Source organism: Periplaneta americana, chromosome 4 (assembly GCF_040183065.1).
Source record: "Periplaneta americana isolate PAMFEO1 chromosome 4, P.americana_PAMFEO1_priV1, whole genome shotgun sequence".
NCBI classification, from domain to species: Eukaryota; Metazoa; Arthropoda; class Insecta; order Blattodea; family Blattidae; genus Periplaneta; species Periplaneta americana.
This window is the reverse complement of record NC_091120.1, coordinates 21646139-21673206: the sequence shown is the minus strand read 5'-3', so window position 1 is coordinate 21673206 and position 27068 is coordinate 21646139. Positions and strand designations below refer to the sequence as shown.

Below are 27068 nucleotides of genomic sequence, written 5' to 3'. Positions count from 1 at the left end.
AAAAGTGTTTCTTCCCCCCCCCCCCCACTCACACACACACACACACACACACACACAAAAATCGAGCTGTTTCAACTTTTCCATTTGTCTAGTACAATCCCAGAAAAAAAATGGCACACCTCAATTTTCTAAGTTCCAGATTCAATTTATTATGCATACTCAATGCTTCAAAGCAAGTGGTACACAAGTGATCAGTTTGGGAGTTAGTGAAATCCATTTGAAATCCATTTCATGCTCAGTGCTTCAAAGCAAGTGATACACAAGTGATCAGTTAAATCCATTTCATGCTCAATGCTTCAAAGCAAGTGATACACAAGTGATCAGCTTGGGAGTTAGTGAAATCCATTTCATGCTCAGTGCTTCAAAGTAAGTGATACACAAGTGATCAGTTTGGGCGTTAGTGAAATCCATTTCATGTTCAATGCTTCAAAGCAAGTGATACACAAGTGATCAGTTTGGGAGTTAGTGAAATCCATTTCATGCTCAACGCTTCAAAGCAAGTGATACACAAGTGATCAGTTTGGGAGTTAGTGAAATCCATTTCATGCGTTAGTGAAATCCATTTCATGTTCAATGCTTCAAAGCAAGTGATACACAAGTGATCAGTTTGGGAGTTAGTGTAATCCATTTCATGCTCAACGCTTCAAAGCAAGTGGTACACAAGTGATCAGTTTGGGAGTTAGTGAAATCCATTTCATGTCGATTGTTGTCGTAACCCAAAAAGCATTTGAAAAGATGCGTTTAAAATAGGTTTATTCTTAATAGTAGATGAATATTTATAAGTAGTGCAGTAAAATAGAATGGTGGTAAATTAAATTAACCTGGTAATTAATTTAAAAAGGTCTTTCCTCAGCAGTATCCAAATTCTGAACTTTGCAGTCTGAGCAAGCTTGCTAGCACAGAGCTATGGGAATTCTTGTCATAATTGGAGTTGACTCTTAGGCGTTAATTTGATCTTATTTTCAGATTAATTTCGTGCTTTTCGCATTAGTTGTGAAATACCTTTCTGTAATACTACTCAGAGAATACTGGGTTGAAAACTGTGTTAAATTGTTGTGGTTCATGCTCTGTAAGGAGCTTCAAGAGTCGGGCCATTTTTTGTTTCTGGGACTGTACATACACCCCCCCCCCCTTCCTCTGAAATGTTCCGTACGTATGCATTACAGTAAGTTCATTGAAGGAATTGTTTAACCGTACACAAACTGGCTTTCTCCTGATACTGAAGTTATCATCTACCTGCATTCTTTATCTTACCTGTGTGACATGCATGCAGCATACCATTAATACAACAAATGGACGACTGTGCATACTCATTACACCCTTGAAGACCTGTTGTCAGTGCTGTCCATTGAATCCACGTGGGACAAGAGTGTTTGTTCAGCTTGTGCGCAACGACTTGTATTGTCTCACTTGCAGCTCTGCCATAGAACTGTGATAACCACATTGTGGAAAACTCTCAGATTTCGTGTAGAATGATATTTTATAAAGTCTAGTGTGGTGCCAAAGAGCAATGGAAAATAATTTCTAAATGGGTCTAATTCTCAAAGCTTTCGCCACATAATCTGTTTGATTCAAGATGATGTAAGAATATTGATGTAATTGTTGGAATGTGTAAATATTAATATGCTGTTAACACATTTTGTCATTATTTTTAGTCCAAGCAATTGAGATATTTTAATTTTATTGTGTATTAACATGATTTTCTCTTTTATGGTTTTCAAGAGGTCTTACAAAGGTTTGTTAGTTTATGCAACTTTTTAATGTTTAATATCTGTTTGGTTATTGTAATTTTTTTTTTTTTTTTTGGTCGTTGGCTTTCATAATTTTATTTTGCTATTATTTTCCATGCAATTTTTTTTACAAATTCGTGTAATTTAATTTTCTTTCAGGTTTCCTTTTTTATGACTCACATACTATTATTTACATGTTGTATGTTCGTGATCTGTATGGCCTAATACTACTTAAAAAATCGATAATACCTATTTTTAATATATATATTTTGATTACACAACTTTTAACAGTATATCACTTCGGAATATGTATTATATGTGTTTCTCGTGTTAAACTCTATCGTACCTGGTTAAAATGTTTCGGTCTGGTATCGACCTTCTTCAGAACTGACATGAACTGAAGAAGGTCGATAACAGACTGAAACATGTTAACCAGGTATGATAATTTTAACACGAGAAAGATATATAAGACATATTCCTATTTTTAGCCTGTTTTCTAATGCAAGCATCTTTTACCTTGTTACCTGCATATCCAACCAAGTATTATGCAGCTTCTGATTGGACAAATTTTGATGAACTGTAAATTACTAGAGAGAGAGAATCTGGGAAGGGATAACTGCCCTATAACAAGGGATACCATTTGGTTACAGCCATATAATTAATTTCTTGTGTATATATACAAACAACAATATTTCTTCGTAGTTAAATTTTTTTCCTCCCTTTAGTTTTAGCAGTCATTTCTATAACGGAATTATGTATTTATTCATTAATAAAACTGTACAAATGATGATTTGTTGTGTTCATGCAGTGAGCTTTCTATAATGGTCTTCTTGCCCTGTAACATCCCTCCTGCATTTCAGTTGTTTTCCATTTTTAGTTCTCGATGAGAAGCTTGCTGTATTGTAACTCTCTTAGTATTAACCAGGTGCACCACGAGAAGGTGGAGTTATGCTGCACCCAAACTGCCCAATATGTAACAAAAATGAAATTTTGAACAAACAGCACCATCTCCTCTGTAACAAACTGGACTACGATAATAGGAAGAAGAACAACATTTAAGCACTTTATTGGAGAGCTAAATAAAGAATTAATGCAAATCAACTTTTAATTACCATTCGAGAACAACAACACAAATGGTGATTTACAATCAACAAAGAGTAAATTAAAATTTGTATAGATATGTCCTGGAGATATATGTCAATATGGGCAAAATTTACACAATTTTAAAATAGTTCCACATGCTCCAAACAATAACCCAATCGCCTCCCAATGATTTTCAGGTGTGCTGTACTTTCTTCCAGGTATTTGTAGCAGGGTTCATAGTGCCTCTTTTTTTCACGATCTACTTCTTTGCTCCTTGCATCACTTCTTTCAAAACATACTGTTAAGTCAGTAACGAAGCCAATGTTCATCTTCCTATTGGTTGTAATGATGTTAGCACATTTGTTGGAACCTTCATCTGAGAGACATGGTACTTTTTCATAGTTTCAAAATTTTCAAAATTTCTGAGGCTTTTGGCAATGTTACTTCTCACTATGTGATGTCTTTTGTTGAACTGATGAATTTTGATCAAATAACTAAATATAATATTATGCAATTTGTTACCTAAAATAAAATAATATAAAATTAATTTTAGGATCTTCAATTTTAAAATGAATTGTAATATTTTTCTTCAGGCATGCAGTTGAATTTTCAATTTTTCTCACCAACGAACTCTTTAGACCAACTTCGCCATTTATATCACTTCTGTAGCTTTTACATATTTATCACGATCTAATTTTCTTTAACAATTCTTTGTTACAAATAGTCAAACATACGTTTGCATGTCGGACATTAAATTTCACAGAAACAAGTCTGCCACAGAATCGGTGGTAAGTCTAATCCATGGAATTTAATAACTTGCTTGATAAGTTCATTGCTATTACAATTAACAAAATGAAGGATGTATCTGGATAAACAGCATTTACACATTTAACAATCACATACACTGCAGTATGCTTCTCACAGCAACATGAGACCATATGAAACAAAAATGAATAAATAATACTTCAATATGAAAAACGTGGACAAATTGAGGACCGTTTTTGCAAAACTTGCTAACTGAAAAAACTACATTTTACAGGAGAGACAAAAAACTGAATGGAGACAAATAGGTTATAGGTGCAACCATCACACTTTGACACACTACAATGAAGAGAAATAATGCAATTTTACTAAGATAACTTTAACATCGTATAGAGGCCTGCTTTATGTTAACGAATCCACCAAAATCCCAATTTTGTAAATTTTGCAGTTAGCAAGTTTTGCAAAAACGGTCCTCAATTATAGGATTTCCACAAATGTATGGGGACGACTATTTTTATTATCAAAAAGCAGACATGTCCGCATAAATACTAACATGGTAACCCTAATATAATTGAACAGTAATATTGATATAATACCATTCCACCCATACATTGTGACTAAATTAATTATTATTTTAATTATAATAATGTCCCGAAAATCTATCATTACGTTAATAATTATAGATATAACTGAAATAATGGTTAAACTTAATATTGTTCTTAAGCAATTTTATGATAAGATTATTGTGCTAGAGCAGCTAGATGTGAGGTTGGATACATAGTGAATGAAACAACTTGGAACATTCTCTCTTCATTGCTGAAAACAATAAAAATTTCCCTCATATCCCCTCCTCTATCTGTTCATGTAAGAGAGTTTAAAGAATCTTTTTTTTTTATATATATATAATAAATCTGTGGCAATAACTTAGGTAATTTAAAATGTCATTTTTTTTTAAGCTTCATGTAAATGTGAGCGATTGGAGTTAAACTGTTTATGTTATGATTAATTATAAAAGTGTATTTCTGGCAAACACGGTTGCATACTGTGTGACTCTCCACCAGCTCACCAATTATACTGAAGTATGTAAACAAAAGCCCCCCCCCCCCCCATTTCCACGAAATTCGTGTCTACCAATTTGTTCCCACCTCTTTTGTTTCTTTCAGCTTCTTCTTGTAAATGTTTTCCTAATTTTCTTGTTCTTATGTTTATTTCTAGTGTGTTGGTATTTGAGTTTTTATTGTGTTTCACAAGTCATTACATGTAATTTTTAATGTGGGAATTTTCTTGTTCAAATATGTTTGCTAAATATGATTCTAAATTAGTATTGTAACTTCTTGTACTTTTAATTCAGTATGGTTGAAAGTTAATGTAATTTTACATATATTCAGAGCATGCAAATAATTGGATATCTGTATTTCAGGTCCTAAACGAAGCAGTGGGGGCTCTCATGTGGCATACAATTATTCTCACAAAAGAAGATCTGGAGAAATTCAAGACATTGAGAATCATTGTCCGTATTGGTAGTGGAGTTGATAACATAGATGTTAAGGTACTGTATATAACTTAACCTATAATTTCAGAATAAATAAATGTGTTATCTGCGTAGTTAATTCATATTATTACTAGCTGCTACTAATAGGTACTACAGATGCTTTTTTATTTCTCAGTCATTTTCAAGTCTAAGATCACTAAATAACGTTGTCCTGGATGATGTAGTGGTTCATATGCGTCCCACTTGATCTGTGGTTCACAGATTCAAATCCAGCTGAGAAAAATGGATTTTTAAGAGGAATAGAGATCCTTGGCATGACTTCTTTCAGAACAGAAGTAATGCTGGAAGTCCTGTGTCTTATAGGACGACATTTTGTCACTAGCGGAATTTAATTTTGTCTTTTGCTAAGGACTTTCAGTCAGATTTACATAGAAGTTTTGTATCTTTAAACATCCTATCTTTCCATTTGAGCTTAGGTCACTCAGTACTTCAAAAGCTCAACCAATAAATTTTTTTTTAGAGCTTTAGGTGTATACAGGCTAATGTAAAAGACATTCCTTGTTGCCAGTCTCAGATGTTCGTATTGTAGACTGTCTGGCATTTACTTTTTTGAACTTCTCAACAAATTAATTTTTATACATATGTGGGGATGTCAGTTCTACATCCCAACCACAAATCTGGAGGATCACTTTTATGTTAGAGTTACCATACCTCAGCTGAAATAATTGCTTTTAAGGTACCAAGTGCTCGCCTTTGGCAACCGCTGTTAGGTAGGATTTGTTGGTAACACTCGTAGATAATCTGAGTATTTACTGAATGCACCTTCTCAGCCTTACTGCGTTCCCAAAGGCTAAATAATCAGCCATCTATCTATCTTCCTACTTTATGCGTGCTTGAGACTGGTGGAAGTTGTTTAAACAAAATTCTACTGGAGGCAGAGTTATACAGGGTGGAAGTGATGTAACTGTGCAGATTGAAGGGAGCAGAAGAATACAGTAAAATAAATAAAAAAACCCTGTTACACGTTTTGTAATTAAGGGGTTAGGTACAGCTAGCAGTAAAATTTTTGGAAATATTCAACATTTTTTTTTCCACCATTACTATATCTTGTACAGTAATGAAAATTAATATGTGTAAAACACTGTTCTTCTGCTATATATATTACGATTTAAAAAATTATTTACCTTTTTTTTTTTTTTTTTTTTCAAAATTAAAAATGGTGGCAGTTCACTGTGCAGTGATGAAGCGTTTCCCTCATAACTCATACACTTGTTAACTTTTTCATGTTCTCTCTCTTTTATTTTATTGTTGAAACTTATGTTTACAATATCATGCTCTTTCAACTACATTCCTTAATAAATTTTTTTTTTTTTTAATTTTGTGTTTGAAGAAAATACTGATATTTGACCATTTTTTAAAATGAATTTATTTTTTATCAGACAATCTATCAAAGATAGAGAAGTGATTTTTCATCATATTGTAGTAAATATGACATGTATAAATACACACAGAAAATTTCATCACAGAATGTTGAATACTTTTTTATTTATGAGGGAAACGCTTAATCACTGCACAGTGAATTTTGAATTTTGAAAAAAAAATATATATATATATATATATATATATAAACATTTTTTAATCGTAAAAATATGTTTATCATATAGCAGAAGGACAGTGTTTTAAGACATACTAATTTTCATTATTGTACAAGATACAGTAATGGAGGAAAAAAAATGTTGAATGTTTCCAAAAATTTTACTGCGTAAGCTGTACCTAACCCCTTAATTACAAAACGTGTAACAGAGTTTTTTTTATTTATTTTACTGTACAAGATACAGTAATGGAGGAAAAAAATGTTGAATGTTTCCGAAATTTTACTTCTTTAAGCTGTGCCTAACCCCTTAAGTGCATCATTAATTAGAAAGTCTGCATAGTTCGGTAATAGTATGTCGCTAACTCACATACAAAGACATACCTGCACTCAGCAGAGTTCCATCCCTTATTCACTTGAATAGAGTTGCCAGACATTCCTAATGTCAGAAAATAACAATACATATTAATCTTATTGTTCAGTTTTCAAGAAACCGTCCATTTTATTGAAAAACTGCAAAGGGATAAATAATTCCTTTTCATTTTCTCTAATAGTAAGAGTAAAAATTAGAATCATACTGATGTTGCTTATCGAGTAAAATTTTAGGGGATTTTTTTTCTGAGGAAAATATTCATTTGGGACTAACACAGTATTAGAATTTTCTGTTGTACTCTATCCAAGGAGTAAGCTAAAATAAGTGAAAATCTGAACAGTTATATTACTTCAACTCTGTATATTTACTTACTGTTGTTATTTTTACATAAAAATTACCGAGCCCCTTTCTATACAGATATTAATTATCTTACCCTGATGTCAATTCTTGTGCATGTGCTGCAAATAACTTACTGCTTTTAAAAATGATTCTGAAATCAATCGTCTATGTCAGTAATACTATCCACCATTACCTTAAATTCACTTGAAATAGGGCTCTGGTGTGTATGTCCTTTGCATAGCACAAAAGTGACAGTACAGTACGCCATTTCCTCCAACTGAATTATCTGTCCGTATTTTTTAACATGAGGCCTGTATTGTAACAGTAAATGTTGAGTGCTACAAATATTCCTGAGTCATGATACCAGTCCTTGTCACTGTCATCACTTATGGTTCCAGCAAGATGGAGTTTCTGCTCATGCTGCATGCCTTTGCCATGGGAGTTCTCAGTGAAATGTTTCCAGGGAGAGTCATTTCTCGTTTTAGGGATGTGAACTAGTCTGCCCACTCTTCCGACTTCACCAGAACCAGTTAATTTTTTGTGGAGCTATTTAAAACACAAAAGTTTATCAGCAATATCCAGCCAGCGCCATACTGGAGAATTACCACGGTAGCTTTGAACCGTGCCGTTACGTTTACCACCAAATTTAACTACATACACAATGTTGCCAACATAAGAACATGATTTTGGTCTGTGGTGTCGTTAGAAGGATAAATTTGTTTCTTTTTCTCTCTACCTCCTTCGTTCTGAACATTACTGAGAGATAGCACCACTGTTATTACTGTCATCTATTGCAATGATTTTTCCCTGGACCACCAATTTGCTTGGACGACATTTCTACATAGAAGATTAAGACAGATCTTACAAGCGATCTCCAGTTACTAACAGTATGGTCATCAAAATTGTGTGTCCATTTTATCTCGAACTAAAATCTCTCTCGCATTTTCTTTTGTTTCATCACGGCCAAATGGATTTATCTCTTCGGTATCGATGTTTCTAGTCGGTCATGGCCTTTATGACAGTTTTTGTTTCGTAATATTGATAGATGATAATATAATTAAAGCGGTGAATAATTTCATCGCCCCTAAAAGTTTTTTTTTTTTTTTTTCGTAAAATGCTAGATATTTTGTCTAGGTCACAAATGAAACTGCAACGCGGTCATAATTATGTAATTAATGCTTTGTTGAACATTAACCGGAAATTTACTTTCCGTTATTTAAATGATATTCTGTGAACCACACCTTTTTCCTCTTTATTTCGTTGTCATAACCTACTTTAAGATCTTACTACATAAGCATTTTCTTTTAGTGCATTCAAAACACCGTCGTTGTACTGGATAAATCTTGCACTTGACTAATAGAGTGATTTATTTAAGAATATAGTCGCGAATTTTACTACCACCATTTCGATTGTCTTCTGTTTGACACGGCTCGGTACGGCCCGGTGACTAGTGGCCAGCGAGTAACGTCGACTATCGACATTGCTCTGCCGTGGGTATTATCCAGTTGTTCCTCCAGCCAGAAAACTGAATTAATGCATTTGAGAAATTCTGAACATGTTGCAGCAGGTTATATCATCTTTACAGACAAACTACAAGGGCGTATTAATCCCAGTGATAGACACCCATGACGTGTTATTTTCAAGAAGTATGTTAGTTCTCCATAAAAAGAAGGATGTATGTCTGTGAAAAAGTAAATATTTACAATTTCCTCATAAGTGTTACTTTATTTTCAAAACCGTCAAGTTTTTTTTGGTTCACCCTGTATAACATTTATTTATACACAGGAATCCATGGCAATGAACTAGCCAACAAATTGGCAAAAGAAGCTGCAGCAGATGGAGTAAGTTGTTTATAAAAGGAAACATGTGAACATGATTGCTAGTGAGAAAAAATAAACATAAAGACGCGTAATTGGCAAGAACTATGGACGAACACATCTGAAAGTGCAGTGAACAATTCTTTCTTCCCTTCATTCAAAAATGTAATACTGGTAACATACATTTCAGTAACAGTTGTTGCTATAGTTGCAAACCACGGAAAGACAAGATTCTACCTGCTTAGATTTGGAATATTGGAAGAAGAAGTGTGTGTGTAATAGAAAAGACCACAGAGTCTCGATCATCTATAATTTGAATGTAATGTTTTAAAAGGTACATACATGGTTTATTGGGAAGTGAAATTCGTGAGGTGATGCAATATCAAATAGTTAAAAAATGAATTGATGTTTGATGAAGAATGAATAAACATCTGTTACGAAATTAGAGTTGGTCGTCCCGTGAATACCAGTACTGATATCAAATTAGAACAAGTGACTGAAATCATTCAAGAGGACAGGAACATGATGTGATATGTTACCAAAACAATGAGCATATTGATTGGCTGTCTTGGCTTAATCATTGATGACATTATAGACTGCCCTGCAGTTTCATCTCATTGATTTTCACGGGAACCCATTCCTGACCACTATGTAAGCAAAATGGACTGCAGTCTGAACATGTGATGTGCTAAAACTAGGGAATATTATCGTGGTGGGTGAAAAGAATTATTTTCTGAGATGTCAAAGACATTCCTCTTGTGAATTCTCTAGAAGAATGATCAACAATAAATGTCACCCACTATTGTGAGACCTTAGATCAACTATGATCTGCATTCCATTATAAAAGTATTCCAGACTCTTTACTGCAAAGGTCATTTCAGATAACAACAGCCATCTTCTGTCTTGCCAGGAATATGCCAAATTTATAGACTTTGGCTGGACACCCATTCACTTTACAGGCTAAATTGGCTCCTGAGTGACTTTATTGTCACATCAGGTAGAATGTGGAAGGTCGTCATTTTCGGAGCAGTAAAATTGTTAAAGGAACAGTAGCTTTTGAAAAGTTGATGTGGAGGTGGGACACGACATGAGATGAATTAAGATGTGCAATATATTTGTAAGATCCTAGACTCTTTACTGCAGATGTCATTATTCTTGATGACAACAGCCGTCCTTTCACTGTCTTCCCAGGCATGTGCCAAAATTGCAGATTTTGGCTGGACATCCATCCATCATACAGCCAAAATTAGAAAAGTACGACAATTCTAGTGTAGCAAAGCCCTTTCTTACAGTAGCTTTTGAAAAGTTGATGTGCAGGTGTGACACGACATGAGATGAAGTAAGATGTGCAATCTGTTTGTAAGATCCTAGACTCTTTACTGCAGATGTCATTATTCTTGATGACAACAGCCATCCTTTTACTGTCTTCCCAGGCATGTGCCAAAATTGCAGATTTTGGCTGGACATCCATCCATCATACAGCCAAAATTGGAAAAGTACGACAATTCTAGTGTAGCAGAGCCCTACTTTCTTACAGTAGCTTTTGAAAAGTTGATGTGCAGGTGTGACACGACCTGAGATGAATTAAGATGTGCAATCTGTTTGTAAGATCTCAGACTCTTTACTGCAGATGTCATTATTGTTGATGACAACAGCTGCTCTTTCACTGTCTTCCCAGGCATGTGCCAAAATTGCAGATTTTGGCTGGACATCCATCCACCATACAGCTCAAATTGCAACAGTATGACAATTAGTGTAGCAGAGCCCTACTTTCTTGCAGTGGCTTTTGAAAAGTTTATTTATTTTATTTATTATTTATTTAATTTTATTTAAAAGATTTATTTTTACTGCAGAGGTAAAACCATAAGACCTTCTCTTCCATTCAACCATTCAAAAATTGGTGTGAAGGAGTAACAAGACTTTGTATCAACTGAAGCCTGCAATACATTATAAGTATCCCAGACTCTTTATTGCAGATGTCATTATGTTGATAACAGAGACATCTGCATTCTGCCAATTTGTGTTTCTATGTTTGCAAATTGTCCCCAGTGGTCAAATGGTTATTATTTGCCGAGGTTTGCATGTGTTATGGATTTTCAAGAGCTTGCTTTAAAAAAATAAAACTGGGTTGTCATAGATGTATGGCATGTGAAAGAAGCTGTCTCTGAATGAGAGGACTCCCAGCAGTATTCGCTGGTCATTTCTCGCCCATGTCATAATTTAGCTTTGCAGGTAATGTAATAGACCTGTCTAGGAGGTGTATGTTATTTATGTGATCTGTAGACAGTACACAATTCTAAAACTGATATACTAAATTTGTTTAATCATAAGAAAAAATTTAATTTGATTTAATAATAATTGTTAAGTATAAGAGCATTAATTTCTCTTTGTTTCTGTTTCCACATTAGTATATTATGTAAACAGAAGATTGTTCTGTATTAATTGTATAGAGAGAAGATTTTTCTGTATTAGGGGTAGGGTGTGATTTGAAGACTTGAAGTTTTATTACTGTGAAAGGTTTGTCACTGGTTTCTTCTGTGACTATAGTTCCAAAATCACAGCTCCGAGAAATCGCCACCTCTGACCAATAAGTGACACACAGTAAAGGTGACTGATGTACATACTGTATAGTTATGTGACAGTTCCGGAGTCCAGAGAACGTGACAACCTAACTGGGATCTAGGGCTAATTAATTTTTGTCGTAGCTCAGTTGGTAGAGCAGCTGGCTACGGACTGAAAGGTCCGGGGTTCGATCCCAGGTGGTGACAGAATTTTTTCTCGTTGCCAGACTTTCAGAACGGCCCCGAGGTTCACTCAGCCTCCTATAAAATTGAGTACCGGGTCTTTCCCGGAGGTAAAAGGCGGTCAGAGCATGGTGCCGACCACACCACCTCATTCTAGTGCCGAGGTCATGGAAAGCATGGGGCTCTACCTCCATGCCCCTCAAGTGCCTTCATGGCATGTTACGGGGATACCTTTACCTTTACCTTTTACCCACTCGAAAAGTTAACGTTGGTAACTCATTGATACTCAAGCTGCAATACACTCACTATAGTCTTCAATGAATGATTCGTCTAATCATTCATAAATGTTCTTGTTTGTTTATACTTACCCAGCTAATCAATATTGTTGATATAAGACATGGTATAGATATATCAGTTCGCAGAAAAGCAATGAACACAAAACATCTTGATGAACATAAACATGTCAGCTCGTGATGAGAAACATTTACAATCGCCAAGAATCATCTGAACACAAAAGTCCCACTATGACAAAATCGCTATTATCTATCATAGTGATTTTTTTATTTTTCTGGAGCTGTGACAGTATACTGTCGCACTCCACCTCCATTCTTTATAGCTGTAAACCACGAAACCACAGAAAGTATCTTGATGAACAATTTTCTCTAATAGAGAGGTTTTATTGTATTTGAAATCTTGAAGGACTGTGTATTGAACTATATAACAATACAGTGGAGTCCCTCCATTGGAAACTTCTGTTATAGAATATTCTAATTTGGAAGGCTAGCTGACTCCGCCCACTACAGGAACACCACTCAATAGGTTACTGATAAGGCGATCACTTTGCTCATGCTCAATGTTAACATGAAAAGATACAGTAAAGAAGAAGAAAGAAATTTATTTTCACTTTTTATATGAAAATACAAACTTAAATAATAATTAGCATCTAAATATTATGTATACATACAAATATAAGTGTAAGTAATTGCAGTGGTAACTCCTCTAAATGAAGTAATTGTTTAAACATTAACGACAAAAATATTTTTTAAGTAATTTAGACTGATACTCTTTCATAATACATTTACTCAGACAAAAAATTAACTTGAAACTTGTGGGGAATCTGGTGTATGGTCCCTCCAATGCTTAAAGACAAGTATGTACAGTGTTTGTACTCACCCGGCTGCTTACACCACATCCTCTCTACCATTCACTGAGATAATCGCCTGACAGTGATTGCATCGCCTAAGTAGGGGCAGGTACATAAGACAATAACGTAGTACATAGTACATACAAACGTATAACAATGACCTTTGATTGACTAATAGTTTTACCCCTATTTATGAAAAACGAAGGGACGCCACTGTACTTCTCTACAGAATACGTAACATTTAATGAGTGGCTTAGAACATAGTGCATTATTATATACAAAAAAATGAGTAATCATAATGTAAAGAGTTGGATTTTATGTAATATTTACTGCCCTTTGTTTTAACAGGCTGCTGGGGAATTAGGAATAGCTGTGTGCAATGTCCCAGGCTATGGTGTAGAAGAAGTAGCAGATACTACACTATGCCTGATCCTCAACCTATATCGTCGTACATACTGGTTAGCCAATATGGTTCGTGAAGGAAAGAAGTTTACAGGGCCTGAGCAAGTACGAGAGGCAGCTCAGGGCTGTGCCAGAATACGTGGGGATACTCTTGGTATCGTGGGTCTTGGTAAGTCGTAGTACTTAAAATTGAGGGCTCTCCTCTATATACTATACAAGGATTACTTCATGTCACAGCAGCTTTTTTTACTGCCTAATTCCTAACCCCTACTGGAATTTCCAAACATGTCATTTAGGTGCCAAAGCATCATGTCAGAAATCAGGATATTAGAGCCAAATTAAATATTTTTAACTTATTGAACTGTCAATTGAGATGGCATAAGCATGTGATGAAAATGGAAGCAGGAAGGTATCCAGAACTATTATGTCAGTATAAACACAAGGTATAAGATCAATAATAATAATAATAATAATAATAATAATAATAATGATTTATTTAACCTGGCAGAGTTAAGGCCATATGGCCTTCTCTAACACTCAACCAGGAGTAAAACTGCGTTACAAAAAACTCTACAAATTTACAAAGTACGCTACAATTTTATACACAAAACTGAATAAGATAATAATAATAACATGTAAACAACAAGTAAGTAATCAGATATAATATATAACATACAGAAAGAAAGAAAAAAAAAAGCATAATAAAATGTGAACAGCAGGTTAAAATAAATGAGACATACAAAGTATAAACACAAGGTATAAGATCAATAATAATAATAATAATAATAATAATAATAATGATTTATTTAACCTGGCAGAGTTAAGGCCATACGGCCTTCTCTAACACTCAACCAGGAGTAAAACTGCGTTACAAAAAACACTACAAATTTACAATGTACACTACAATTTTACACACAAAACTGAATAAGATAATAATAATAAAATGTAAACAACAAGTAAGTAGAAATCAGACATAATATATAACATACAGAAAGAAAGAAAAAACATAATAAAATGTGAACGGCAGGTCAAAATAAATGAACATACAAAGTATAAAAAAATAAGACAATTATTGATAATAATAATAATAATGATAATGATAAAAATATGAATAGTAATAATAACAATAATGATAATAATGATGATGATGATGATAATAATAATAATAATAATAATAATAATAATAATAATAATAATAATAATAATACTAATAATAGTAATAAAATAGTGCAGTACAAAGCATACAATGAATACAATATTTTTAAGTACACAGTAAGGACCTTTTAAATGATGGAAAGATCAATTTAAACATTTTTTTTTTCCTTGGAAACGAACAGTTTACTACAACCAGTCCTTGATGTTGGTGATGTGATGTAATATAATTATTTTTGTGTTCATAATCAGTATCTTTGTGAGTTCAGTTTGGGATTTAGACATATGTAAGATTAGAATTTCTGTTTGAAAAACGATTCATTTATGTTTTCTTGACATAGAATACTTCTGTTTATTATTTGTAAGAGTACAATGTAATGTTTTTTTATGTAGGTCGCATTGGATCTGCGGTTGCTCTTCGTGCTAAGGCATTCGGTTTCAATGTAATCTTCTATGATCCTTACTTGCCTGATGGAATTGAGAAGTCACTTGGCTTGACTCGAGTCTACACACTTCAAGTAAGTCACTCAAATATGTGTATAAGGTGAGTCAGTTACGCGCATAGTGTAATTTGTTAAAACTTCTGTGAGTCATTATTTCTTCTACTTTGCTTTTATAAGACACCAGAGTGAATATGGGAACTTCATCACATAGAGAGAGAGAGAATATGAAGGATCTCCAGTTGCTATATTTGAAACTTAAGAAAATACGTTTTATGAAATATGTTATTTATTGTACAGTAGAGCTTTGATTATTATCGTTAATTTATTCCACAAACCTGTGACTGAAATAAACAAATCCTTTAAACCTGTGTTATAATTACGGTTTTTCCTAGAAATAAAACTTAGAACAAAATTGTATTTTTTTACAAGTAAGATCATTCCTTACGTAATAAGAAACTGTTAAATCCATTCTCGTTCTTATATGACTTCTAACAGAAAAGTTTAATAAATGAAATAAAATTCAGTAACACAGAGTGTCATGTTTCAATGGAACGTCATGTTCGTTTGTCGAATATGACATTGAAATTAATAGTTGATTTACTCTTTGATGTCTATGTCATATTCAAATTAAGAGCTGTCTTATTCTTATACAGAATGCTGTTGTCTCTAACCAGACAAAGGCTTGACTTACCATGATGGCAAGCAATGAAACTAACATGCAATGAACATATATCAGCAGATGTAGTCATTCTGCTCACAGTAATTCTGAAGTTAGTGTACATGTTGAAATGTCAGGAGAAATTTAAAGTTCTTGGTCCATCAGAAGCGAAGATTAGAAAAATATCGACGAAAGTTGAATTTATTGATATTAAAAGTGAATAGTAAGGAATAACGATAATAGAAGCTCCACTGTAGTTTTTAATTGCCCTTATACATAAAACGATTATTAAGGAATTTATTATTACATTTTTTCTTTATATCCTTTTACATGTTTTTTTAAAAGCTGCTGCACAACATCACAATACTTTTAATAATGCCTTTCTTTGTTTTAATTCTGGGTTAATCTATTGAACTACACCTCATAAGTCATATTTTCTTCAATTCAAGCTTCATGTAATTATACTTACCACAAATGGTATGAATATTTGGTAATTTGCAGCAATTGAAAAAAGAAAAATTCTCGAGTGTTAAGTAATAAGTTAGCTGCAAGTAGAACTGATTTCTTGAAATTAATAAAAATTATATCACTGATTAACCTTACAACTTCTTTACTGTGTTAACTTTTTAGGAAATCACCTGGCTGACTAGTTTCGAAGTGTTATCCTTTATTGTCCAAAGCCTAGTGAAGGTCCCATGCTATCTTCTGGTTTTCTGTTGTGGTGGGGTGTGTTCATGATTGTGTAAAAAGTGTTAAAAGTGCATATAGAACAATGAAAAATTATATTGTCAAAATTTAAAAGAGTTATCATTATAACGAGAAATATGGTGAAACTTTATTAAACATAAATAATAAGGTTCAACTCATGGCGGAAATATTATAATACCAAAAGAAAAAAAAAAAAGTTTGAGTTTCAATGGAAATAATGTTTTCAGCATCCCTGATACCCTCGTATTTCTTCCCCTCCCCCAAGTAATTGTTTTATGTTTTAGGCTCTTATTTAAGTTCTGAAACCAACTTTTGTCTTATAAGGAATGAAAATTAGTTGTAAGATCACAAATTTTTATATTACTCTTTTGTACGGAAATTAATGACGTAAGGTGTACAGCAGAAGTCACCAAGTTATTGTCAGCACTTCAAAGGGTGCTGCATTTTAGATAGTTTCGGTAGCTCAATGCACAGACTTGAGACTAGTAGCAGAGATGTTTTAAGACATGGTTAGTTTATTTATATCTTTTATTCTTGTTATTGTAAGTTAGTAATTATAGATATGTTTCTCTGTCATTCATTCAGTGTTCTGCCCAAGAGCAGGTCTTTCACTGCAAATCCAGCTTTCTTCAATCTTTCCTATTTTCTGTCTTCCTCTTTGTCTCCTCATATGTGAGATATTTCTCTTTATTATTCTTACTTTTAATCACCACATTGGGCATTATTCATGGAATTAGGCCATTTGTTGACCTGGGCCATGTTGCATAATAATTTACAAACTAATAGGCCCCTAATATGAGTAAATTTACTTATGATTTGTAATTTGTAGAATATTTCTGTTGTGTAATGCTAGGAAGAAAACTACAAATTATTAGTAAAAATATTAATATCCTTAGTGAATTTTATAAGCTCTTGTTGCAAAATTGAAACAAATATTATTAGTTATTACTGTTCACTAATATTTTTCTACAAGTTTGCATTCACCCATTATTACAAGTTATTAGTGAGGTTTGTCTTTAATCAATAATAGTAAACTGAATCATGATCAGTTATCTAGTTTTGGGTTTTTCGGATGAATGCTTACAAAGACCTCCTCCTAGACGTCAGAAAGTGTATAACTATAATTGAAATGATGAATTCAAAAACTCCCCAAGTCACTTTTTTTTTTTTTTTCGAAATTTGTTTGTTTTTTATTTAAATGCATTGGTTTAAACACATACCCAATTATGGTAAGAAATGTCCATGTCCATGCTCCTAACCGATATTTCGACAGTCTTAAATATTCAGTGATTTCAATATGATCCCAAGTCCAGGACTTGGTAGATTCAAGAAGTGGAACAAATGTTACCAGTTCGGGGACATTCTTTCCTATCTTGTGACCAGCATTTTGCGGTCATTAAAAAATGAAAAGAAATGTTGAGTCCATGGAAATGTATCAAGGATGGATTCAGTTAATTGAAAAGAAAATCGCTCTTTATATAATAAATGGCAATGAAATAATTGATTTTCAGAATGAATTTAAAATATTTTTTAAGGGCAGTGTCCCCAAAAATAAGGAGAAGTTTAGTGTAAGAAAATACAAGCAGTTCCAATTCAGTAGGGACCATGTTGATGAAATTTATGTTGATACCAATATGAGTGTTATCATGCCACAATATTTCAGGGTATTGAAACCTAATGCAAAACCTGTAATTTCCTCCAAGAAAGCTTACGAAGGCCAGATTCCTTTAAATGAAAAGAAATTGAATGATGTGAATTTTTTGATGAAATTCTTACATAATGATGCTGTGAATTACATTCAGTCACTTGTTGGTACTAGTGATAATGTTAATGAGGATGGAGATTATGACCACGAATAAGTCAATTTACAGGCTTCATGTTTCTGTGTAATTTTCTACCCTTAATACACTAATTAATCTCTGTTCAATGTGTTTCTTTTACAAAAAAAAAAGTGAGTGATTTCAAATGTAACCCAAAGTCCATAACCTTCAAATGTCGTTTAATAAGACCTTGTCCACACCTGTGGAGTAACGGTTAGCGTGTCTAGCCGCAAAACCAGGTGGCCCGGGTTCGATTCCCGGTCGGGGCAAGTTACCTGGTTGAGGTTTTTTCCGGGGTTTTCCCTCAACCCAGTATGAGCAAATGCTGGGTATCTTTCAGTGTTGGACCCTGGACTCATTTCGCCGGCATTATCACCATCTCATTCAGACGCTAAATAACCTAAGCTGTTGATAAAGCGTCGTAAAACAACCTACTTTAAAAAAAAAAGATCTTAATGCACAAACTGATACAAAAACTTATTGAGCAATTGATATATCATTTTAAAATATATTAAAAAAATTAAGTTTGTTTTAAAAAATACAGATTTACCATACAGTTTTTTTATCTCCTGAAAATTTTACTTGTCTGGACTTGGGAGTTTTTGAAATCACAGTTTCAATTATATAATGTTCATAGGAGTCTTATTTTTTTACCATGGATGTCTTTTTTGTATTTGACCACCAAACATCTCTCAAATATGTCCAACCTTTGTTCTACCGTATTGCTCCAATAGATTTTCCATGTTTACAGATTTGTTTCCAACCATTAATTTTGTCATCTTTAGTTAATGTGTTGCTAAGTCGACCAAATAATATACATATATAGAAACACACACAATTGAGTTTTTGTTGCTCTTCTCTCTTCCCCGTTGCAAAAAGTTTAGACACAACAATACCATTTATTTTTGATTTACGCAGTATTTACACTCACTGCCATCGAGATTATTATAACCTGTCATCATGATTATCGTGTAACTGGTTATACAGTTATAGTCAGGAGGCCATGACATGCCTATGTTTCTCTGGCGAACATGTAATTTGTAAACTTTTTGTAGCGAAAATCACTAATAATATTCGTAAATTGTGGGTATTATGCAACAGAAATTATTAGTTTTAGTACTTTGTAAATTTATTCTAATAATATTAGTAAAATCATGCAACAGGGCCTTTGTCTGGCCTCACTTTTCCAAAATCACTTTATAGGTCTTCTCAGTAATCTTCCTTTTGGGACAGCTTCTTAAAGTGTTGAGTAGTTCGTTTCGTGTCATTATGTTTACATGTTGAAACAATTTTGTTTTATAATTTTCGATTTTTTCTGATGCTGGAACTATTTCCAATTCTTGTACAATCTTGTACGTATTTGGAGAGTGTAGTCATGCTACTGAGCTAATATATGCTGAACATGATTATTGTATCAGATGAGTGAGCACTGTCTACTCATGGCCTGGGCTACTCAATTTTCGACAGTTTTTTGTTCAAGCTTTAATTTCGCAACCTTGTAGTTAGTATCAGCAGCTGTTTTTTTATATTTGCCTGTCTGCTTTGGAGGTCTAAGAAAGTTCTCAGTTTTGGGGAAGGTTCTGACATGAGCTCATCATCAGTTCCATATAGTGTTTTAATCACTTCCATTTTTCTTTAGCATATGTATCTGATGAAAATATTTTAACAGGGAGAGGGTACCCCATTTGCGAGAGGACTCGAAAATATTGCTACAGACCTATCTTGTACTAAGATTGATTTATATGTTTAAAGCCTGAAGTTCTTGTTATGAGTTCTATGAAATGTATGATACTGTACACACTTAGAAATAAACATTTCTTTAACAGTGTTTTGAATCTAGCTGAAAAATATTTTGGTCATGTTTTACCAGATGCCTAGCATGTTTGAGAATTGGATTGAAGAAAACTATATTCAAGTATAGAGGCATGTTATGTAATTCAGCTTGATGGGCTGTTGTACAGTATGATGCACTTATATTTAGAAATTGTTACATACAAGCTGATGTACTACCTAAACTTATTGTATGCATTTTTAGTAAAATGTCACTGCAAGCTCTCCTCTCCAGAAACTTGCACATCATTCATAAAGTTGTAGCACTTGTGCATGTCTTTCTTAGGTGTAACTTGTTTAAGGCACTGTAAAGACATGCGGTGTTATTTAATTTGAAGTAGATTTTTCTTGACATTTAATAACCTCATAGCCGTACAATTTGTTATGTAGTATGGCATATAAGTTGCAGTAAAAATTCTGTGTTATGATTTATTTTTAATTTTTATGTTTCAGACAAAAAATATGATTAACAATTAGTAACCCTTTGCCCATTGTAATTGATAGCATTGTAAATCTATGAAGTCATATTATACAATTGAAATCTTCATCATAATACTCAACTTTGTTCTCCAAAGAAGAGCAGTTACATGTAGCTCTATTCAGGAAACCTCACAAACTTTTACCAGTTGTTGTTCTTTGCATCATTATAATCACTTTTCACTCTTCGTCATCTGTGAACTTTTTTTTGTAGATAACATCAAACACTATGGACACTTCATTTTATATCACATACATGTTACAGAGGTTTAAATTTTTTGTAGTTAAATTGTACTACTAAATTTCGCAATGGTTGATCTTTAAATTGACCTGGGGCGTGAGGAAAATAGTACATGTGAAACTTTAAATTTGAATATGGTCATTAATTAGTTGTCACTCTGTATATGTGTGCGTGTGCGTATGTGTTTAAAAAAAAAAGACTATGAATCGGAATCTGAATATCACAACAAGATAAGTTGACATATGTTTTAAAAGAGATTGGAAGTTTAATTTTACATTATTTGTTTGTTCTTCATATTCCGTTTGTTGTGTCAGTCCCATTTTATTGGTGAAAATGAAATGCTTTGTGAACATTTCCATTTTGATTTACAGTTAAACCTGTTCCATTATTACTTTGTCAATTATAATTACTACTACCAGACTAAAGTTGTTCATAAACTGGCTTGAATTAAAGAGATTCAGATGGTGAGAAATGTTTTCAACTATTTTCTGAACAAGGTTGGTTGGTGTCTAATGCACTGCATTTAGCAATGAAGCCATTAGCAGTCGAGCCTTCCAGTATTTCCTGACAATATTGCCTCCTGAGGACACAGCAGTGCAGACTTGTAGGTGTTCCTCATCCATTTCCTCGTTGCTGGACAGGATGCATGAATTTTTTTCTGAAGAAAGTAAATGTAGCTTTATGGGCGTGTAATAATAGCACAGTCTAGTATATACAGTCACCTTAAAATCTGTGCTTCACTGGCTAGTCATGATAATATCTTTGAAAAATATTGGAGTGCAAGAGGTCAAATAACTTTATTGTCAAACGCCTGGCATTAGAAAACAACAACAGTCACGAAGCTAAATACGTAGTAAATATGCAAACATTAGATAGTTGCTCACCACTAGGATCGCTAATATCGGCTCATTACAGGCAATGCAAAATAGTACCAGCACAGTCTATTGTTTCTAGCACCCTCAAAACTCAAGCTTCGTGACTGTATATAGTAGACTGTGATAATAGTGTGCTGAGAAGACCACTCACCCAATTAGGGGTACAGTAAAACTTCAGTTAACCAGTTATCAGATTATCCAATAGTTTTCCCGCTTCCCTCTGCCCCTAATTAATCACGAAAACCCAGCTAAAATAATTCTATCTACATTCTTGAGTATAAAGGGTGTAGCAAGAGACCCTGTATGAGGCTACTGTATAGCCATGCCAGGGACTTCAAAACCGAAATGTAGGGGGAAGTCTTGCAATATCAGTCGGTTTGTATTTTTAACAATTAACAGGATGTGCAATGTAGTGTTCGTTGCTTCTAGCAGTCAACAAACTCTGGTAATTAATTCAAACTTAAATCTGCGTTCATTTGTTAAGAAAGTCAGTTGAACACTTTCTGCTTGCTGTGACATGAATCAACTAAATCTAAATCGATTGAAACCAAGGCAATCTGTAAATATCATTATAAATCTTGTTTCATTCAATTCAGTCATGATTTATGAATTACTTCTGTGCATCTTCCATTTTACATAACATAATGATACTACAGACGTGGACAAATTATTAGCAAAATTGAAGATTTTTATTATATATTTTTACGAAATATGATTCTTCAATTTAGACTACACTTGACATTTTTGCGTATTTCCAAATTATTAGCAAAATTAAAGATTTGTACTGTATACTTTTAGAAAATTTAACTCTTCAATTTGGACTACATTTGATATTTTTGCATATTTACAAATTATTAGCAAAACTGAAGGTTTTTATTATATATTTTTACAAAATTCGATTCTTCAATTTGGAATACAGTTGACATTTTGGATATTTTTTCAAATTATTAGCAAAACTGAAGATTTTTTTTTTTATAGTTTTACAAAATTTGACTCTTCAATTTAGACTGTAGTTGACATTTTCGCTAATTTACAAATTATTAACAAAATTGAAGATTTTTATTATATATTTTTACAAAATTTAACTCTTCAATTTAAACTACAGTTGACATTTTTGCATATTTCTGTCTACTGTAATGATAGAAAAATGCAAAATTGTCAATTGTAGTCTAAATTGAAAAGTCAAATTTTGTAAACAGAATTATCATAAAAATCGTCAATTTTGTTAATAATTTGTCCACGTCTGTACTTACTTACAAATGGCTTTTAAGGAACCTGCAGATTCATTGCCGCCCTCACATAAGCCTGATATCAGTTCCTATCCTGTGCAAGATTAATCCAGTCTCTATTATCATATCCCACCTCCCTCAAATCCATTTTAATATTATCCTCCCATCTACGTCTTGGCCTCCCCAAAGGTCTTTTTCCCCTCCGGTCTCCAAACTAACACTCTATATGCCATTCCCATCTAACCTAACCTCTTGTACTCCCAAGAAGTCTATTCTATATCTAGCTAGTTCTTTTGCTACTAATGTTACCCCTCCTGTTCTGTAAAGACTAGTTACATTCCACATACCAAATCTCATAACTTTATTCCTTTGCTGTGGTCGTGCCGGAGAATCATTCCCATTCTGAGGCTTATTGTATGGATTCGTAACAAGCTGTTTTTTACGGTAATGGGTTGTTAGCCCTTCGTCCAACCCCCAAGCTGGAGGACCATCCCTTATCGGCTGTCTACGACTGCTTATTCAATATATTCGCAGCTATCCTCCATATCTGGAGGCCATCTCCTCTATCCGCAACCTGAGGACGTCCTATGCCGTGGTGATAGGGACCCACAATACATGGAATGATACTACAGAAAGCAATATTTTATGTTTTGCTGTGTTGGCGAAGACTGGACACCACTTGATCGTACAGTACCGGTAATATTCTTTCATGTAAGTTATGGGCGAAATTACAATCAAAGGATTTCAGTGTACAGGAATTCATCCCTGTATCCCAGTGTATTCACAGAGCTTGATTACTAGAGCTAGGAAGTTGGTACCGAAACTATTAAGCTGTATTAGAGCATCTCTCAGTGTCAGTGAAGCAGAACAACTAAGATGTAGCCTACAGCCGGGTAGTAACCAAACATATACTCAAATCGTCCACAGTCTTAGAACAAGAAAATAATAAAAAAAAAAGAACAATAATTTGTAATTATAAAGTTCGTAACTCCCAGTCTAAATTAATTTACCCATACATATAAAAATAACATACAAAGTATACAATTATAATTCTAGCCTCATTATAACAAATAATAAAGAACATTTTCATTTTATCAAAAAAAAAAAAAAAAAAATACTCCTTCTAGGGGTGCATATTATGCACAGTCTGTGAAATAAATGTGAGATAATAGTTTTATGGTGAATGGCTAGGGTTCTGAAGTGGCTGGATTATCTTGCTTCGTGGAAGAACTATCAAGACTTCGTTGTTTTCATAAACTTTCTTGTTTGGGGAAGGACAGGATACTTGAGATTGTGTAGATCTTATTCATCCAGGAGAAATGTACCCTTACACTATGATCCAGAAAAAATTTTAATCGTATTAAATACTCAGTGATAGTTGGTAGAAATGGCAATAATTGAAGATGTTTGAAGCTCTACTAAATTGAAAATTGCGGATGGGGCATATACAATATCTATAGAACTGTACTAGTATATATTGATTATTAACATTAAGTAGTTTTGTGTGATATTCCTTTATTAATTTTATCAGTGTCGAAAACTGTAAAATATACATAATTAAAAATGTAGTTAATGATATGTCATTTGTTATACTTCAGTGTACTTGCTATAGATAAAAGAATGAACTCAGCCTTTTATGCTTCCTTAGCTGAACACTGATACCACCATATCGTGGAATCGTGTGAGCATGGCTGTGTTTTGCCATCCAGGTACAGACAGTTAAAAGTACCACATGCCGTCTTGAGCAACGAAAGCTATAGTAGCACTCTACAGTGAGTGGTCGATTATACGAAAAATATATGTTGAATATACGCGTTATTTACTTCAGTAGTCTGTTGATGCGTCTTGCTTAACTGTAAGTTTTGTTTGTGTTTCCTTCTCCACAAGTTCACACTTTTCCTGTTAAACGCTATTAATTGAACATTATTTTCTGAGGTGTAATGCCAGTGTCTTATTGATGTGTTTTAATTTGAAATGTGCCAATATGCATCAATCTAGTAGTTTCAATTAGAAACTTCTGCAGACACAAATAGAGAAATCGCATTTTGAATGTCATGTAGACGTAGGGATGCTGAAAACTCGTTTCCTCAAAATATTCAGGTCAAATTTGTAATCATTTCGGTTTTAATTTCCGCAAGTTGTTTAGTGATATTTGAGCTGTTCTGTGTAATGCCTTTTCTACATCACAGTTCTTGTCTCAATAAAACAACAAAGTGTATGAAAAATTAAATACATATTAAAAAAAAAAGCCTACCTACACAAACGTAGAACCACAATAATAGTACAGTAAAAGCCCGATATAGCGTGATTGTTGAGGGATATATTTAACTCCCACATTATTGCTGAACCGTGATATTCTAGAAGTGATCATAATCCATGTGTTAAGGAAATTACAAGTCTCATAGAGATGGGTAAAGCTGGTAATTTAATGCACTGTAACACTATACATTAATTTAAATAATGTAATACGTACTGTAATATAAACTAAACAGTCACAAGTTCTTCAGTTTATTCCATATTATATACTTTGTGTTTTTGCGACATTACTGCACTTAATGTTTAATTAAACTAAGACTCAGAACATGTGACACTGACTAAAACACAGTACAGTAATGTCTGCAAAATCCCTTGGAATGTAGTTTTTACAACTCTGAAGAAAAGGTCATTGTCCACTAAGGGCTGAGCATATACCTGGTGGATGCAGTACATTATACTGCAGAAGAGTCTACCTGGTTGGTGAGTTGGTATAGCGCTGGCCTTCTATGCCCAAGGTTGCGGTTTCGATCCCGGGCCAGGTCGATGGCATTTAAGTGTGCTTAAATGCGACAGGCTCATGTCAGTAGATTTACTGGCATGTAAAAGAACTCGTGCGGGACAAGATTCCGGCACATCCGGCGACGCTGATATAATCTCTGCAGTTGCGAGCGTCGTTAAATAAAACATTTATTGCAGAAGCACTCTATGCAGTATTATCTTTTATATTTGATTTTTTTTTTAAGATTGATTTTCTACTAAATATATTGTATATTTTGTGTTTTTTACTGGAGGACATACTTTCCTTGCTTTAAATACGAATTCGCGGTAATTCAGACCACGCTATATTACACTTTTACTGTATCAGTAAATCTATATACTTCGATTTCTAGGTATTGGGCCTCACATTAAAGAATTCATTTCTCTTCATAACTTATACTTTATGTTGCGTTTGTCCTGCATGTTTCATTTTTTGTATGTGGCATTAGTAATACTAATAAATATTCATATTAGAATAAAATGTGAAGTCATCGTACTTGTGTGATTTGTAATAAAAATGGTGGCGAAGTTAGTCACCTTGTTCGCTTAAGTTAATGGACAAAGGGTTATTAATGATTTTATCTCTCAAGTTACAATATATTTACCACGTTATATTAATTTTCCACTGTGTTTTGTAGAATTTGATTACGATGTTTCTGTACACATTGTTTTTTTGTTTGTTCCTCACCACACCCTCTAGGACCTGCTGTTCCAGTCAGACTGTGTGTCACTGCACTGCACACTCAACGAACACAACCATCACCTTATCAATGAGTTCACCATCAAGCAGATGAGGCCAGGTAGTACATTGGTCTTTGATATAGTATATATCTATGTATAAGTGTTTTTTTTTGTTTAATTTATTCAGTTGCAGAGAAGCTTCAAATTTCTGATGACTATTTTGTTTATGACGTTATTCCATTTTCGGCCAGTGAAGTGTAATGAAATTTTGAATTCCAACTAATCACAGTCATACATCGCGATAATTTCTGTAGCTCGATATATCACTATCAATTTATCGCATGGTCGGTCTTTTGTTTAGTCGGTGTCGCCAACTGTTTCCACATAAATCAATGAGCATGAATCCATTGTACTAAATAAAGTGCGAAATCCTACTCCCACATCTACATCTTCGTCTTCTAATTCCATGTCCATTGTATCTAAAGAAAATGACACTCCTTCATAACAATTGTTCATTTAATTAATGTATTAATCAGGTTGTTTGTAATTATACCAGTGGCGTAGCATGAAATTTTGAGCAGGGGAAGCTAACTCAAGTTGTCTTTCATGTACATGTGAGAAAACGTATTACAAAAATATAGTCTAAAAATAAATAGTAGTCAATGTCAAGTCAGCAGTCCGAAG

At 33.6% G+C, this 27068-nt stretch overlaps 1 protein-coding gene across 2 annotated transcripts in view; it reads left to right on the top strand.

Moving 5' to 3' along the window:
• The window catches only part of CtBP (C-terminal binding protein), a 228421-nt gene that overhangs the window by 172248 nt on the left and 29105 nt on the right, over positions 1–27068 (top strand). For both annotated transcript variants that reach the window (XM_069822939.1, XM_069822938.1), the window contains exons 3-6: positions 4996–5124; positions 13424–13646; positions 15023–15147; positions 26404–26503. In XM_069822939.1, the coding sequence (XP_069679040.1) occupies positions 4996–5124; positions 13424–13646; positions 15023–15147; positions 26404–26503 (577 nt within the window). The remainder of the gene's footprint in view (positions 1–4995; positions 5125–13423; positions 13647–15022; positions 15148–26403; positions 26504–27068) is intronic.